At 38.2% G+C, this 18,745-nt stretch overlaps 1 protein-coding gene across 7 annotated transcripts in view; it reads right to left on the reverse strand.

Annotated features, from left to right (window-relative positions):
- LOC103704336 (serine/threonine-protein kinase STY17-like) overlaps window positions 1-18,745 on the reverse strand; it is a 45,575-nt gene that overhangs the window by 6,595 nt on the left and 20,235 nt on the right. For all 7 annotated transcript variants that reach the window (XR_005514001.1, XM_039131709.1, XM_039131706.1 and 4 more), the window contains exons 7-12: window positions 16,150-16,200; window positions 15,699-15,835; window positions 15,481-15,588; window positions 15,239-15,312; window positions 6,997-7,172; window positions 5,112-5,207 (exon numbers count right to left, since the gene is read on the reverse strand). Coding sequence is in view for 6 of the 7 variants with exons in the window: in XM_039131709.1 (XP_038987637.1) it covers window positions 5,112-5,207; window positions 6,997-7,172; window positions 15,239-15,312; window positions 15,481-15,588; window positions 15,699-15,835; window positions 16,150-16,200 (642 nt within the window). In the remaining variant the exon portion in view is untranslated. The remainder of the gene's footprint in view (window positions 1-5,111; window positions 5,208-6,996; window positions 7,173-15,238; window positions 15,313-15,480; window positions 15,589-15,698; window positions 15,836-16,149; window positions 16,201-18,745) is intronic.

Genomic DNA, 18,745 nt, shown 5'->3' on the forward strand with positions numbered 1-18,745 from the left:
CTTTGATATAGAGTGGAAAGGTAGTAACCTATGCCTCCAGAGAGCTAAAGCCAAATGAGATGAATTAACCCACTCATGATTTGAAGATAGCAGATGTGGTCTTTGAAAAGTGGAGGCATTGTTTGTATGAGGAGCCACGTAAGGTCTTCATAGATTATAAAAGTTTAAAGTACATGTTCACCAAAAGGACCTAAACGTGAGGTAGAGAAGATAGTTGGAGTTAGTAAAAGATTATAATCTGACTATTAATTATCACTCAAGTAAGGCAAATATTGTAGCTGATGCTTTGACCAGGAAATCTTCAAGTGATTTAGCAACTTTGATCACCATACAAGGGCATGTTCTGATGGATCTAGAGAGGCTTGAAATTAAGGTACGGCTGCATCATCCTGATGCCTAGCTAGCTAATCTTAAAGTGCAGCCTACCCTAATCAAGAGGATTAAGGCATCTCACGGATAAGATCCAGAACTCCAAAGATTAGAGAGGCAGAATTTGATGCCACCTAGAATTCAGAATACATGAAGATGGCTCCCAAAGGTTTGGTAGCAGGTTATTTCTACCTAAAATTCTAGAGTTGAAGAAAAAGATCTTGGTTGAGGCCCATAATTTCACATACATTGTGCATCTGCCCATAATTCCGCATACATTGTGCATCTAACAACACCAAGATGTACAGAGATTTGAGAGAGAATTTCTAGTGGAACGATATGAAAAAAGATATTGCTCGGTATGTTGCATAGTTTTTAGTGTATGAGCAAGTATTTAATGCAAGGTTCGTCGTCTCGATACTAAACCCCGTACTGGTGTCATCCTATTATAGTGTCGATACACGGCATAGCACGAAACGGTGAGATATACTGAATGTCGGTATGGTACGAGACGGCGAGGCATACCGAATATCAATACGGTATAAGACTGCATACCAGTTTGGTATCGCTAGGGTACGGTACCTACTGGTACGGCAAATCTACGTTTAGCGTATGAGAGACCTGCAGGACCATCGCAATCCATTCTCGTCGCTTAGTGGAAATGGGAGCATATTACCATGGATTTCGTGACCGGTCTATGTAGAACCCCTAAAGGTAATGATGCTATATAGGTGATTATTGATCGATTGACAAAATCAGCACGCTTCTTACCCTTCAAAATTAGTCTTTCTATGGAGAGGTTGGTAAATTTGTCCATAAAGCAAATCGTGAGGATGCATAGAGTCCCAATTGCTATTGTATCGAATAGAGATACTAGGTTCGTATCTCAGTTCTCTAAGAACTTGCATAAAGCTACTGGTCTAGATTGAGTTTCAATACAGCTTTCCACCCACAAATTGATAAGCAGTTTGAAAGGACCATACAAATTCTAGAAAATATGTTGAGGGCCTATATCTTACTTGGATGGTGCTTGGGATAGCCACGTCTCTGATAGAATTTGCCTATAATTACAGCTATCAAAGCAACCATTCAGCAGGCACCATTTGAGGCACTATATGATAAAGGGTGCGGGTCCGCCATGCTGGGATGTTGGCGAGAAGATTGTTGGGCCTTGAATTGGTAGAGCAAATTATGAAAAACATTCAGCTAATTACGGAAGGACTCCGTACAACTCGGAGTAGATAGAAAAGTTTTGGAATTTTAAGTAGGAGACCATGTTTTCTTGAATGTATCGTCTACTAAGAGTGTGATAAGGTTTGGAATTCGCGGCAAGCTGAGTTCCAGATATATGGGTCTATTTGAAATTTTTGATAGAGTGGGAGTAGTAGCATATTAGCATTACACCCACCATCTGAAGTACACAATGTGTTTCATGTATCAATGCTGAGGAAGTATGTGCTTGATCCTAGTTATGTGGTGGAGTTTGAGTTGTTGAAACTTCATGAGGATCTAACCCACAAGAAGTACACATTATGGATTGAAACTTCATGATGCTACACTATTCCTCATAACAAAGTTCAGTGAACCAAATACATTTAGAGGGAGGCTTAATGGATACTTGAAGATGAGATTTAGAGTTAAGTACCCTCAACATTTTAGGACCAAATAATGTCAATTTCAAGGATGATTTTTTTTTCTTGGGGAGAGGAAGCAAGAACCGATACAAATCCAAATGGACCAGCCCAAATGAACTGACCCAAATTGAGGGTTGGATTATCTCATAGCTACAACCCGAAATAGGAGAGGCAGTCATCTCCTTGCCATCATGGAGAAGAGTTTTGTTTTGAAACCAATGCTAGGAGATGGGATCGAATGCAGAATAGCCACCGAATAAAGGTGACATGCAACTACCATACCAATAAAGACGGGGCGAGCAGAACCAACACCATGTTCCCTCTATTTCTCTACTTCCTCTTTCGATAAGTGACTACCACAACCATTTCCAACCATAATCTCTGCGTGCTTGTCGTCCTCGGCCTATCAACCACCAAGGCACCAACCTTTCCTTGTTTTCTATTTTGTCTCCCCTATTTTGAGTCATCATCTTTTCAGTTCCTTCATTGTTGAGCACCACCGCCACCACCCTTCTTCCTCCAGTTTCTCACTATCAACGGTCGTTGCATCTGCAACGGGCTCATCACTGGACCAGCTCTCCCTATTCCCCTTTTTCTAACCTCTCCACCACCTCTCAACTCCACTGCTGCCTCTCAAATCCACCAACATTCACTTCCACCACCGCCTCTCAACTCTCTCTCTCCCCCTCTCCCTCTCTCAAATCTAAGCCGGCCTACCAAGCTCATCAATGCCTAAGGACTCCATATCTCACTTTTCTTGATTTTTTCCAACCCCGGACCCTGCTTTCCTCCTCCCGTGTTTTGATTGTCGGCACCTTGATTCGATCTCACTGCCGCACCCATCGAACTTCACCACCTCCACCTCTTCGTGCTTCGTCATGCCTCTTTGTTCGCTCCTTTCTGTGCCATTCACAACTCTTTCAGAGCCAACATCAACCGCGAAAAACCGACCACCCCTCCGCTCTACTTTGTTCTCTCTCTCTCGACATCCGCCACCCTACCTCTTCCCCGAATTTTCCTGTTAACTCAAGGTTCTCATTTGTGGGGTAATCTTCCACCCTAACCCTAAACAGACCCCACCACTTTGTAATCATCTTTCTTATCATTTTTCCTAACATTAGGTGGCCTAGCTTTGAATAGGGGGACGACTTTCCAAGCAAGAAGACTAGTGTGTAGGGTTTTACACTAATTACTTGACATGCAATCCCCATGTGTATGGATGGATGTGGGCCACGGGCTAGTCTCATTAATATCATTGCCCTATCACAAGCTAGAATTGTGGCACTATTATTGCCCCATCATATGCTAGAAATACGACACTATTGTTGCCCTATCATGGGTTGGAAACATGATCGAGATTAGCCCAAAGATGAATTCAAATTAAATTACATTTGTAAACTGATGTCTGCTAGATTGCATACCTTACAAAATAATATAAATGGGAATGACCAATTTAGTGAAAGTATGGAGTTATTAATTTTACTTGCTTAATTATTATTGTTATTGTCTCATGTAATGAAAGAAAGATGCATTCAAGTACTAGTTCTTTTGAATATATATTTCATAATGATGCTATCTTTATCTTATTGTAACTGCTATACTTGTTGTTAGACAATTTCTTTTGTCCATTATTTAATATATATCCATGTGTGGGGGACATTCTTACTGAGTCGTTAGCTTATATCATTCCTTTATTTTTCCTTTCAGAGCCACAAGATGCTTAGAACTAGGCTAAGTTTGTGGTAATGAGTAAGAAGTGGAATAATTAGAGCATCTCTGATACCACTCGAGTGTTTGGAACTTATAGCTGGATAATTATTTGTTACTAGTGAAAATAATTTAGTTTGTTTTAAAAAAATAATGAACATGATTTATATATTATTCAATCTAATTGAGATTTTTTATTGATTTGAATGTCTTGCATATTCTCTCGGCTATGCTTACAAAAATATGCAGCCATGTCGTGCCCAGCTTGAGTTTGGGTTAGGGGTGTGACAACATATCAAAATGATAAACTACACATGTTACCTGGAAATGCCGCATGAAAAAGAGATTATGCTAAATATTCTTTAGTATTCTATTAGTTTGTAGGCCTTTGTACTCCTTTTGACTTCAGTACATTACATTATTTTTTGTTCAATCCATTTTTGATTCCTAGGCTGACTCAAATGGGCTTAACAAACAGAACTACCATATACCATATATGAAAAGCATTCAGTTTTATCCATGCAATTTGGGTAGCATATTCATCTAATTGTGTTTATATAATCTTTAACAATTAAATGACGATATGTTTTCCTGTACCTTAATGTTTTATACAATGAATTTCATAGTGCATATTTCCATTTAATTTCATTATGTGTAACAAAAGCATTTTGTCAGATTGTATATAAAATGCTTTGACTCCATTCTGAACTTTTAAATCCATAAGCATAACCAAAATGATCAAGCCTAGTCCCAACTGTGTGGTCAGATTTGTGAATTCACAGTCGCCATGTTTACCTATTTTGGGTTGCCTCTGATGTTGTTTCAGGATTCATGAATCCTTATTCTAATTTTCAATTAAAAGTACTATAAAATTTCAAATAGTTAGATAAAAATATATGCAGGCCAGTTAATAATTTCTTCTTTAGAGAAAATTAATCAACTATTTTAAATCAGTTTCACTAAATCTTGCTGAAACACAATCATCATTAACTGGATTGTGTGTATAGCATGATTGATACGGGAACCTTCCTGAGGTCAGGTAATATTTCACTTGATAAGACTATTTGTAGAATGAACAGAAAAAAGAAACATGGAGGGACTAGTTTATATATCTGTAGCTACCATTTTGGAAAGCTGTGGCAGCGATCAGTGCCATCAGTTAACATTCTAATGTCTACCATGTCATTTAACATATCAGATTACAGTAAAAAAACAGTTTGAGAAAACAAGTTCGAAAAATTTAGTAATGATTGTTATTTTGCTGAAATGGCAGTAAAAGAGAAATTCAAAGGACAAAAACAAAACTATAAGCTGAGGTTCATTACATAAAATTATAGATTAATACATACTATCAACAGATATAGCAAAATAAGTAATCCATTTATAAAATGAAGATAATACCTCAGGTGCCATCCATCTGTATGTCCCAGTTTCTGCAGTCATATCTCCCTCTTGACTTTGAAACCGAGCCACACCAAAGTCTGCCACCTTCACAACCTAGGTTAGTAGAAGTAAAACTATAAAACTCATCTTGAGTGAAGTTGCATGATCCTCAACTAATAAATTAATGAATTGCATCAGTATTACTTAAACAAAGAATAACCTCAAATACAAAAAACAAAGAATAACCTCAAATATAAAATACATATATATAAATCCATGCAAACAAGTACCTCAATCATGTGTTTATTTTTTTCAGTTACATTATGAGTTTTAATATGAAAGGAAGGATCTGAGAAGTCTTAAGGACAAAACTTAGCAGAAACACAGGGACAAGGGCCTTGGAACAACACACACAATGCCTCAAGCAAGAAAATAAAGCCTCTGGTCACTTCCAAACCGGATACAGAAAACAGACCTCGGGTCCATGGTTTTGGAGCATCTAAAAATTGCTGGTAGAAACCCCACATTCTCAGACTAGGACAAATGGTATATCCTCTTAATATAAAGGGACAGAATAATGCCTTTCCATTGTTTCCTTGAAAGTTGTTCAAGAAAAGATAGATGTTAGTCAACATTAAGTAATGATCGTCAAAGAACACCAAAATATCTAGCTTGTACCAGAGTCATGTATAGAAAGTTTGGTGAATTTGCATCTAATTTTCAGCTAAATGAATTTTACTCACCTAAAAACAAATTATGCTGCTACATCTAATTCATAAACAAGTGTTTCTTCTAAGGAAGAAAAGAGAAAAAAACATGTAGAATAAATTACTGGTTCATTCTAGCAAAAATTATTGAATCTTGAATTTTACTTTTCTGGTAAAATTTTTAAAACATAGCCTCAATAAAATCTTAAGTTTGAAAATACTAGAGAAAATGTCATTTCTCTGACCGAGATTATGCTGGGTTAGTTTTTGGGAGGTGAGAAATATCAAGCTTCTATCCTTTGCACCACGTCACACCATCTCCTTCCTTACTGATTTTATCCTTGTCAATGCAACTTTAACATTTCTTCAAAGATACTATATCCTAAATCCTAGTTCTCCCAAATTTTATTGCATATCGACCTCAGCATTCTTGTCTAAGATTAAAATCTCAAAATGTAGCTTTGACAAGACATACCAATCCAATTACCTCTGGAATTTTTGGATGACTCAAGGTACCATATCTTCCTTCTGAAAAAAGAAAAAAAATTGCAGAATTGTAAAATAGAACGCAAACAAATATATTTCACTAAGCACATGAACTAGTCTTATTCCCAATTTGGATTGTATTTCCTAACACAAAATTTTATGTGAGAATACAAACTTTAGCAAGCAAATTCTTCTGCCGTTAAAAAAGTTAATACTAGTTAGTGTAAACAAGTTAGTTTACCAGTCAAATAGTCCAGTTATGAAATTCATTAATATAAAGCTTATGTTTTCTAAGCAGAGAAAAATTCATGTATTATGACCTTTTCTTTCATAACATGTGCTATTTGATTGCTGCTTCTTTTTTGTAATGAACATATGCAAATATCATAGCACACAATCTACTGGAAACCTCCAGGCATGAAATACACTAGAACTCTTCCATTCCCTCCTTAACTTCTCTTATTCTGATGGCGATAAAAAATACATACATTAAAGAAAAAGGTGCATCTGTTATGTTTTTGATTGCAGAAACTAATACTTGTTATAAAGTCAGCTTTCTGAATTTTTTTTCTTTCCATATGCATCTAGCTCCACACAACCATAAAAGCATGATCTTGAAATACATAAAATTTTTAAGACACCAAAGATGTAAGGAAATCATATAATCATATATAATCCAACATAATGCAATATCAACAGAGGCTACACACATTGTTGGTATCCATCAACAGGTTAGCTGTCTTTAAATCCCTATGGATGATGTCGTTTTGGTGCAGATAGCTCATCCCTCTGGAGATATCAATGGCAAACTTCAGCAAAAGAGAGAGCTCCAAAACATTATGATGCTTGTGCAGGAGGTCATAGAGATTTCCTCCAGTCATGTACTCTGAAATACAATTTTAACCATTATGTAAACCATGAGAATATATTCCAAGATGACAAACACCAGCCAAACAAAAGTGCTATACATATGCTTTCTGCCCATTAATGGCAAGATAAACAATATGAAAACGTTCTCAAGAACTGAAACTAACTATTCATTATGAAATTTATCATCTTAAACTTACAAGAGAGAGACAATATCCTAATGCAGTACAAGATGTTTCCCTTGTCAATAATATACAAAATTATGTATAGAGTATAAGTATAATGGTGAACAGAAACCATGTATGATGTTAATGAGGCGAATTCCAAGGATCATAAAGATGATTCAGCTCAAATACAAAACCCACTATACTAGAAATACTATATGAAACTATAATGAAGACAACTACTTGCAAATAAGCCATTAGATGATTAAATTATGGGAAACAAGTAAGAATAATCAAGGATGTAGTCAGTTAAATAACTTGTTCAGTGTAGTTGCAACCATTTGCAGATAATTTTGAAAAAAAAAATCCAGATCCAAAACAAATTGTAACTGATATCCATGAAAACTTCTTTCTTCAGGATTTGTACAAGATTTTTCTATGACATTATGGAATAAGACAGAAGTGTCATCACCTTGATCAGCTACATGCCATAATTACTATAATTTAAAAAATCTTTTTAAAAAAACAATATTCTCATATAATTGCAGTTAATTTTGATCAGGATCGCTTAACATGGATTCAGTAGCAGCGATTGAACACATATCACGGCCCAAACTGTTTTGGTTGTTGTCATGGGTTAGTGGTTTGGCCGGCCAAGACCTCCATTTAACATATTTTCCTTACACATTTGTGATTAGTGATCTTAATCCCTAATCTCACCTTTTCGTTCCCATAGTGGTCCTCATGAGCTTCATTTGGAGAAGGCCTCTATTTTCCATACCAGGAGGCACACCAAACAATCCTCAATAGTACCCTAGCCATGCTCCGCCGAACCGGTACCGAAACCCATATTGGTCGGCGGGCGGGTTGGTACTGTACCGGTTCAGTACCGTACCGACATACGGTACGCTTGGGTGTGCCAATACTATACCATACCCACATACGGTACGCTTGGGCGTGCCAGTTCGGTGTGTCGATACTATACCGTACCCACACACGGTACGCTTGGGAACCAGCACGCCCAATTTTTTTTTCAAGTTTTTCAAGTTTAATTAATTGGTAATCAATCTTTTGCAACTTTTTAAATGGTTTTAAGTCTAATTTGATGGTTTTTTGTTTTTTTTTTAATCTTTTTATATTTTTTGATGTTTTTATGATTTGATTTAATCTAAATGATATATTTTATTGTTTTAAAGTGATACAAAATATAAAGACCGGCACGCCCAATTTTTTTTTTTTCAAGTTTTTCAAGTTTAATTAATTGATAATCAATCTTTTGCAGCTTTTTAAATGGTTTTAAGTCTAATTTGATGGTTCTTTGATTTTTTTTGAATCTTTTTATATTTTTTGATGTTTCTATGATTCGATTTAATCTAAATAATATATTTTATTTTTTTAAAATGATACAAAATATAAAATGATTAGTGAGATGTTATATGCCACAAGAAGCAACATGAAATATCTTAAAATCAACTAATGAGATAAAAAAATATAAAATATTACTGTCAATTAAATATTTAAAGTACATCCTACATATCGATATCTAAAATTTCGTCGAGTGGCAATGCCTCTTGTAGAAATCTAGATCATTAGCATAGCCAGACGGCATATCAACCCATCCTTCTAACCAAGCAGTGTTGTAGTTTTTTATGTTCATCCTATAAAGAACACGCTCTAGATTATAAGCACTCTCAGATCTCTCGCTGAAGTTCTGACTCTGAGAGATGTCCTCTATCTGATAAAACGGTTGTGGAAGGATCCATCCGAATAAACCGGCAGCAAAATTCGATCCATAAGATACTCTGGACAGCATAGAATAGTAGCCACCGGAAGACAATGCCTCAGACACTATATCCATAATTGTATCCGTACGGAACATAGGTTGCCTATGACTGTGGGTAATAGAATCCAATATACGACTCGAAATCTGAAACATCTATGGATTCTACTCTACGTGCAAGGTCATCTGTAGCTGCATCATGTCCTCCTGAATGATCTCAAGAAGTCTATCAACTATATGCAATCATATCCTCGCAGGCTCTACCAAATCGTGCACCGTGATCTCTATTCTGTGTAGCATGCGTAAACTAGAACTCACCCGTGAATTGAAGATAATCCTATGACTGTCTCATAAACGGTGGTCTCATGTCCTCCACTCGCTAGCCAGCAAATCCATGACCACCAAAGCTGCTACTCCTAGTTTTTAAATCTAAGTGAACAGGCTCCTCCACACTCTCCATAGGGCCTTTTGAAATATATATTATGTGATACTAATTTTCATAATTTTTTGAATCCAACAATGGATACTACATATATTTTTTTAAACTCGCGGACTTGCCCAGGCCACTATGCATATGATCGCATCAAAACTTGAATAAATGGACACCAAATTTTGCTGGAGAGTAGCTTGCATGCCCCTAAATACGCCTATTATTTTACAAATTTTTTTGAATTTTATTTTTTATACTTTTATTTTTAATCTGAAAATATATTTTTAATTTTTAAAAATTATATATAATTCAAAAATTAAAATTTTTTATGTCATCATGTAGATCATCCATAGATCAACAACATATCATTAAATCAAGCCAAAATCAAAAATTTTGCTGAGATCTTCTCTTATTTGGCAAATTTTGAGCTATTTTTTGGAGCCCAAAAAAATAGAAAGAATGAGAAAGAGGAGACACGCCTTATTTAGACTTAGATCTTTCTTCAATCATGCTGAATCGGTGTGATTTTCACCGCGAAGAAAAGAAAAAAAAGTTTAGAGAACAGAATAAACATTGGGAAGGCTCAAGAGTTTCTCGGGCCTTTCCAACATCTTATTATAACAAAGAAGAAAAGGGAAGGAGGCCAGTTCCGAACCATCCCGACTCAGTGCAAACCGTCCATGGAACCGGCTGGTTCCGGCAAGTTCGCGACCGGTTCTGATAGGTTCTGTGAGGCCCAATGATCTTACATCGAAAAGACTCATTCCAGAGCCTGAGCATATGAGGGGGGTATCTCCAAATCCTGCAGATGCATTTTGGGTGGAAAACAAAACCGGAGAAGGGTCTGAGCAGTGCGTGCGGCGCGCGTGCGAGCCCCGGAACCGGACAATATCGGGCAGGGGAGCCCCGTGTTCTCCCCTCATGTGGCTCCCACATGGGCACTGGGTGCCGTACGTGCCCCATGGAGGTAGGGGCGTGACATTTGGTATCAGAGCCGAGGACGGCTCTTGTCCGATGGTGGAAAGAGTGTGAGGCCCAATAGTCCCGCATCGGAAAGACTCGTTCCAGAGTCTGGGCATATGAGGCGGGTGTCTCCAAATCCTGCAGACGTATTTTAGGTGGAAAACAAAACCGGAGAGGTATCTGAGCGGTGCGTGCGGCGCGCATGCGGGCCCCGAAACCAGACAATATCTGACAGGGAGCCCCATTTCTCCCCTCATGTGGCCCCCACGTGGCCACTGGGTGCTGCACGTGCCCTGCGGAGGCGGGGGCGTGACAGGTTCTGTCCAGTTTCGGCCATTTCTAGCCAATTCGGGACCAATCCTGAATTTAATAGCCGAACCGATCCGATCCCCCACCAAGCCAGCTCAGTACGGGCCGAACCAGATGGTTCAGTTCGGTTCGGCTGACCATGACCTTAGCTTTGCCCCAACACCCTTCCCTCCTATGCTAAGATTGCCTTTCTACCTCCACTACCCAAAACCCCAGTCTCCCATTCTCCCTAGCAGCACTGCCTCTTTGACACCAACAACATCCACTCTGACTTTCTGATCTTTGATGCCAAAATACTGCTCCATTGTTGTTAAAAGCCCCATCATTAATAGATCCAAGCCCATTACCCCTCCACCACCATATCCTACATCTGGTTCCTTCGGGATTGTAGGGGGGTGATGGGGATTTATGGTTTGAGAGATTGAGCTTTAGGTGAATGTGGCTTTATTTTATTTTATTTTGCAACGTATAAAGTTTGATCTTTCAAAAACTTGAACCCAGACTGTGAGGGGGATAATAGCGATTTAGGGTTTGAGAGTGATTGGGCTTCAAGGGGATTGCAATTTTATTTCATTTTACATGGTACATATTAAAATTTGATCTTTCAAAAATGTTGAACTAGGGTCTTTAACTACTCAAGTGGTCAAAGCATCAGGCTAAACAATTAAAAAAAAAAATCAAACCTACGTCTAGAAACTAGACTCGGCAGTTGGCAACTACGACAAGACAATCTATTCAACCTGAGCAGGTTTTAAAATACTATTTGATACTTGAGAAGGCTCAACAGACAAATTTAACACTCTACATCCAAGGTCTGTCAAACTAGTATCGGAGCTTGCATTGGTCAGAAACAAGTTTGGTCCGATATGGGTCCTTGTTGTACTATGCCAGAGCATACCAAAACAAAGAGAGGCGAAGAGGGAGGACAAGGAGGGACAGAGGGGGAAGAGAGAGAGAGGAGGGAGGGAGAGGGAGAGGAGAGATTGGAAGGAGAGAGAGAGAGGGGGGGAGAGAGAGAGGTTGAGGCCGAGGCGTCCGACGACAGCTTCATGAGGGGATAGAGGTTGGAGGGAGAGGGAGTGACGGGAAGTGAGGGCTTTGCAAGGGCTCGAAGTAGTTTCGAGCCATCCGGATTCGGTGATAGGGACCGCGAGAGAGACAGCGCTTACCTTGAGTGATCGTCCGACAGAGAGAGAGCGGATGATCCGAGCATCTAGCAAAGAGAGCAGGATGGAGTCGTCGAAGGCTCTCGAAGCTCTAGTTCAAACCGAGAGGGAAGGAGAGAGATTTTATAACTCAAACCAACCCGCACGACTAAACTGTTCCAGGCTAACATCGATTCAGGCCGAACCGCTTGGTTCAGGTTGCTTCAACATTCTTTGTTGTAATCTTACTCCAACAAGTGCCATCACAGCTCAATTGGATTTCAAAAATATGAAGTGTCCGCTCTAGTCAAAAATGAATCAAGAGGATAGATTGTTTGCTTAAACTGTGTGAATTATTATTATCTCCACCCTAATAGGTTCTCTTTTCTAATGTTTGTTGACTAGTGTATTCGTCTGTGATGATTAAGTAGTTATGAGAACCCACGTAGGCATGTGTTAAGTCTCACATCAACTATGTACAGGGTAGATCTTGGATACTTATACAGGGCCAAATAACCCAAATAATACCTTCCAGCTAATCTTTTTGGATGAGATCCTGGATTGTGATAAATGGTATTAGAGTGGATCCAACCCATAGCCCATGTGTACTGGGGGCACTGCAGCATAGGCCCCTTGGGTTGACCACGGACTGATCATGATGGTTGTGATTGGAATTATGGTACTTATGTTTGGATTTGAATGAATTTAGACCCTTAACCTAAAGAGAATGTCAGGACTTAAACAGGAGGAGCACATGAGGCCTTGTGTGGGCCCGTGTTTAGTCTCATATTGGCTATACACTAGGTAGATCTTAGGTATCTATATAGAGCCAAGTAACCCAAAAAACAACTTCCAGCTAGCCATTTTGGATGAGATCTTGGGTTGTAACAATAGTAGTTTAGTCGTTACCTAGTTGTAGTACCAGAAAGGACATGTTTGTGTCCTATAATCTTTTCTTCTTTGTAAACCAAAACAGCATGAGATAAACCATATGAAAAACTAGCTGCATTTTTAGTCTGATCCTTCTATTTTAAGGTTCAAGCAGAATAGAAAAATCATCAGGTCTTATAATATTCCACAGCTAATTAAGTCACATTCAGACCATAGACGTATTTAGTTCTGTTAAGCAGATATACCTTGTTGACCCTTTTCCAATCATCCTAAGCTTTTTCGTTTAATTGGTTAGTTAACACAGTATCAGAGCTCAGACTTGCTATACATCAGGAGTTTGAATTCCCTCCACAGTTCAATTATTGATCAAATTATCTTCGGTTATCTGTTATCCTGATTTAGTTATGTCTTGGCTGTGTTATCCTTACACGTGCATGATCCCAGTCGCACAGGAGGAAGCTGCATATACATTGTTGACCCTTTCACTATCTGTTTAAGCTTTTTGAGTCAACTGACTGGTTAACAAATTCTAGTTAATTCAAACTGAAATGGAGGATCTGGTCTGGTTTCTTACAGATTGCCTCCATGACCTACTTGTACTTGATTATTGTAAAAATCATCGCCAATATTAATTTAAAAATTCATATGAAGGCAATGGTTTATTAAAATTAGTGCAAACAAATAAAATGGATGAAGAAACACAAGAAAATTACATAGTGGTACATAGAGCAGCGCAATATTAAAAAATATAGAGGGGTCTATAGGGGAGAAAAAAACCCAATAGGTGCAAATAATTCGGGTATTCCACAAAAGATCACTACCAACCTCATAACGGTTCTAATGACAGCGTTTCCTTGTAAAAATAAAGAAATATCTAATATATTTTGACAATTTATATTAAATATAATATCCACCATTACAACATGTACAATAAATGCAGGTCATTAGTCTAACTCGTTACTCATAAGACAAAATACCCTGATGTAAATCCTCATATACACATCTTGGAGTTATTGTATCATCCACCAGGCAGCACATGCCAAAAACATGTTTATTTTATGGAAGATGTCAGTCATATCAGGGTTGCAACCTCAGCCAAACATCAAATCAGATATTCAATTATATAATATTCTAGTAATAATAACAGGAATTCATTAAGGGTCTGTTTGGTTAATACTATGCGATCCAACAGGATTCATGAGAACACAGACCAGGCTAGGCCTATATTCACAGAATTCACAGGAATTTTTTCAGAGTGGGCCAATTCGAATGCCATAGGGAGAAAAAAAGGACCTCAACAGGTCTTCTTTTCCATCTTGCAGAAATGGACTAAGAGAGGTCCAGTTGACATGGATAGAGCCAGCCAGCCAGGCCTCTTATTCTATAATACTAAAAATCCTGTTTCCAATGCTGAGAATTCAATAGGATTATCCAAGTATGCCCTGAATAATACGTTACTAGGATTATTTTATTCTTATTAAGTATAAAGAAAAATTACTATGAAGATTAGATGTTCATAAATTAACAAATGTTTAAGATGTCAAAAAATATATTCCTGTGTTAATTTATATAGTTAAAACCAAGATCCGCCATACCGCTACCGGTCGGCGTAACGGTGGCGGCCCGGACCGGTCCGTACCAGTCCCATACCGTTTCTCCAACGATAAGCTATTGGTACCGGATTCCACGCTGATCTGGTACCAGTCCGAGGCCGGACCGGTATGTACCGGCCGGTATGGACCGGTACGGCAGACCATGGACTTAAAACAGTAATTTAATCTTTTTTGATCTAAATGTACCCATAAAAAAATAACCCCATAAACAGAAAATGTTTTAGCTTATGAGGCATGGACACATACACAGGATAAGAACTGCAAAAAAATTTTAAAAAACAAAAAGATGACACATACAAATGATAACAATATATTTTATGCATGTAGAAAAGCATCTAAAAAGAACAATGGTTTATCACAGTAGCATACTCTATATTCCACAATAACATCATCATCTGTGCAACTACATGAATATCACATTTTAAAATGAACCATCAGTGATTGCCATCCTAAAAGGTTAGCATTCATCATGCGAAAAAATGAAACGCTTCTCCCTCATCCCCAAATTAACCAGGAACCATCCATACATATCCAATAAGCACATTCTATTTTTTACATATTTTTTAAAGGACACTTAGGTATCGGTTACAGAAATAGAATGCAATTTGAATTTTGAAGTACCCATATATCCTAGATTTTAGAATAAAATTGCTATTCATCATGGCATATTCTTTCTTCTAAGAGAAAGTGGACTGTAAAAATAAACTTTCTACAAGCATGGATGCAAGATAGAGTAGTTTCTTTTTAAACCAACAATAGAACAAGGAAATCAATGCCAGTAAAAGATTACCTGTTACTATGCATAATTGTGGACGTTTTGTGCATGCACCAATAAAGCGAACGACATTCCTATGATAGACTTCCCTGAAATGACAGGAAAAGGAAAAAAGAAAACCAGAATTATAAACAACAAAGTTATCTGTGTCATTGTCGACTTTTTTTAACAAGTAGACGAATTAATTAGCCTCTAAAATAGTAAAAAGGTTACAAGATATGATCAAAGGTTACATAGGCAATACTATGTAAATGTACCTTAAAATCATTACTTCTTGAGCAAATTCTACCCCCAGAGCTTCATTTAAATGCTCCGATCTAAGAACTTTTATAGCAACATCCTGACCGAGATAAGTCCCTCGATACCTGTACATAAACATCAGAATGAGGTGGACCACAACGTTCAACTTCTGACAAATACATAAAAGAAGAATTGCTAACAGAAGCAGCAGTCTATGTCACAATTCCCAACTCACAAATCTCCACAAGATCCACATGCAATCCTGTCTCCCATCTTCAACAATCTTTTGTCAATTTCCCAATCAGAACCATTTGATTGCACCGTAAGTATTTTCTCCGCGGCTGAAGAATGAGAGGAGCCAGACCACGACCCCTACATGTTCGAAGGGAGAAAAAGGAGATTGCAGAATAGATCATATGTTAATCATAAATAAACAACAGCAACAAAGAAACCCATGCAGATGCAAGTCCTGATAAATACTATCTGCTTCCACATGTTTCAATGGGGGGGGGACAAGAAGTTTTTTTCGAGTCATGTATTGGCTATGAAGCAGCAAGACGTTGGATGTATAATTGCAAAAGTGTGGTAAAGGGATAAACTTATCTAAATTATCTGAAAAGAGGAGCAAGAAAATTATAGACAAAAAAGAGTTAGTCATTCAGATTTATTTATCAGAAAAAATATACCTCATTTCTTGCAACTGTCTTCTTGAGTTGCTTGAGCAAACCATCTGTTGCCTGAGCATACCATCGTAAAGTTAGCAAGACTTGGGCCTTGGAAAAGATCCCTACCATAAAAGAAAACAGAATTGCAATGCCCTTACTAGTTTGCAAGGGCCCATACAGTGATAGTATTAAAGGTTGACAAATTTATCATCCAGTTCATGGTTCATGGGCATAAGCCCATAAAACAATGTATTAAAATAAGGCAGCAAAGTGGAAAAAAATAAACAGAAGAATGCAGAGATCCATGTCAGTGTAAGCAATCACTGTGACCTATAAATTGAATTCCTGCCTGAAGAGAAATGCACGACTTCTATTGTTTCCACACGTGCAGAAGGAAGTTCCATTCTATTGAATGCCTTGGATGTAGAAGAGTGTATAGAAATGAAAGAGCTTTTCATATGACCACCAGCTCTAGACATTTCTGATTCATCACTTGATAGAGAAACAAAACAACAATGCTTCCTAAATGCAACATATGCTCTAGAAAAACCATTGAATAGGAGAGTGATAAGAAGAGCAGAAAAGAAAATAGGGAACCTTTTGCTATACCCTCCTTTTATGTAACTTGTGGTTTACTGATCCCTTCTCGGGTATTTATGTATCTGCGTATACTTTCACAATAAAGGCATGCTTCGTACTAAAAAGGCCAGAAGGATAATTTGACATGGACAATGAAAGAGGCACATTGGATGACACATAGAGATTTATATAAAAATCAGCTGATTTTGGCACTTGTCAAATTTCATGATCCTCTAAAATAATTAATGTTCAGAATCCTGGTTCTGGTTTGGACTTGACCAAGCCAAAAGAATTTTAGTTTCAACAGTTTTGGCGGCCCAAGCCAAGGAATGCTGAATCTTGCCAATCTGGCCAATTCGGGGAATACTGTGTCCAGTCGGTAACCATCACAGTTTGCACTATAAATTCGAGATTGGCACTGGTTCAAGGATTAGGGCTTTGTTTCTTCCTTTCCTCTCCCATTTGCTCATGCTCTTGCTGCCCTCACCCATCTCAACGATCGACGACTGTCCAAGTATGCTGACCGCCTCCCTCCCTCTCTCTCTCTAACCCTTGCTTTAAGGGAACTCGATTACCTTGAGAGGCGGAGCATCATAGCCATCGATAGGACACTGGCCAAAAACACCATGGCTTTGATAAAGAAGACCCACGTGCTGCTACTCGAGCTCTGGTAACCCATCATCGCCATCCATTACAACCTATGAGAGATTACAATTGTTACATTCCTCCCTCCCTCCCTCTTCCCCCTCTCTCTCTTCTCTCTCTATAAACCCCTCCCTCTTCACCATGCAGTCTCCTTGACACGTCTTCATTCCAAACCGATCCCCACCTCCCTCTTTTTTCTTTATTTTTGAATTTTGAATTGAAGTCAGCAACCATATCCCGACTTCAATTCAAATTTTAAAAATAAAGAAAGGTCCAAAACAAACTAGAACCACATAGGACCTGTACCATACAATACCATACCATCGAGCAACCAGTATAGGTCATGAAACTAGTACAAAGTACCTTGGTAACAAGCTTATTTTTTAGAGTATTCACCAAAAAATAGAAGGGTAGAAAAGTTGAAATAAATTCAGACAAATAGACAAAAATAAAAACAAGTCAAGAAGAGAGATTAGATATCATTTTAGGGTATAGTATAATCTTTGAAAGCTTAGATATATTATGCATAGTTTAGGAAGAAAGAATCCATTTAAGAATTATTAAAATAAGTTAATAAATAAAAACTAAATAAATATTTAATAAGGAATAATGGAGGATAAAAAGAATAGACTAGACAACATCTTTGTTATTAATTTATTTTGTAGAATTGTTGTACACTAAAATTACTCATGTATGCCAAAATGACAATTCTTTTAATTATGACAAATGCATGTATCTTCATTTATGAGTTTAAGTCACTTGTCACAATAAGTGGAATTGAATAGCTGGACCAACTTAGAAACTTAATACAAGAAATCATTTAGAAATGTCTTTGTTTCCGCTGAATTCCTGCAACCCAATGTTTAAAACTTTAAATGCTTTCAAATCAACTATATACCCACAAAATTAAAGTTAGGCTGCAAGAAACGACTCCCAGATTCTGAGTTTGGTACCAATGAACAAGCCAATGCATGGTCTGTCGTACCGGCCGGTACGGGCCGGTGCGTACCGGTCCGGCCTGGGACCGGTACCAGATCAGCGTGGAATCCGGTACCGGTAGTTTATTGTTGGAGAACCGGTTCGGACCGGTATGGAACCGGTTCGGACCGGTACGGGACCGATTCGTACCGGTACGGAACCGGTACGGGACCAGTTCGGACCGGTACGGGACCGATTCGTACCGGTACGGAACCGGTACATGACCAGTTCGGACCGGTACGTGACCAGTTCGGACCGGTACGGACCGGTACGGGACCGATTCGTACCGGTACGGCGGACCTTGAGCCAATGCCATAGAAATTGAGGCAAAAATTACCTAATGAAAGTTTTTAATACATGCATAAACTTGTTGCATCTAGAGCTACTGAATTTCAATTGAAAACACTCAAACTGG

The sequence above is a fragment of the Phoenix dactylifera genome, chromosome 1, assembly GCF_009389715.1.
Source record: "Phoenix dactylifera cultivar Barhee BC4 chromosome 1, palm_55x_up_171113_PBpolish2nd_filt_p, whole genome shotgun sequence".
NCBI lineage: Eukaryota > Viridiplantae > Streptophyta > Magnoliopsida > Arecales > Arecaceae > Phoenix > Phoenix dactylifera.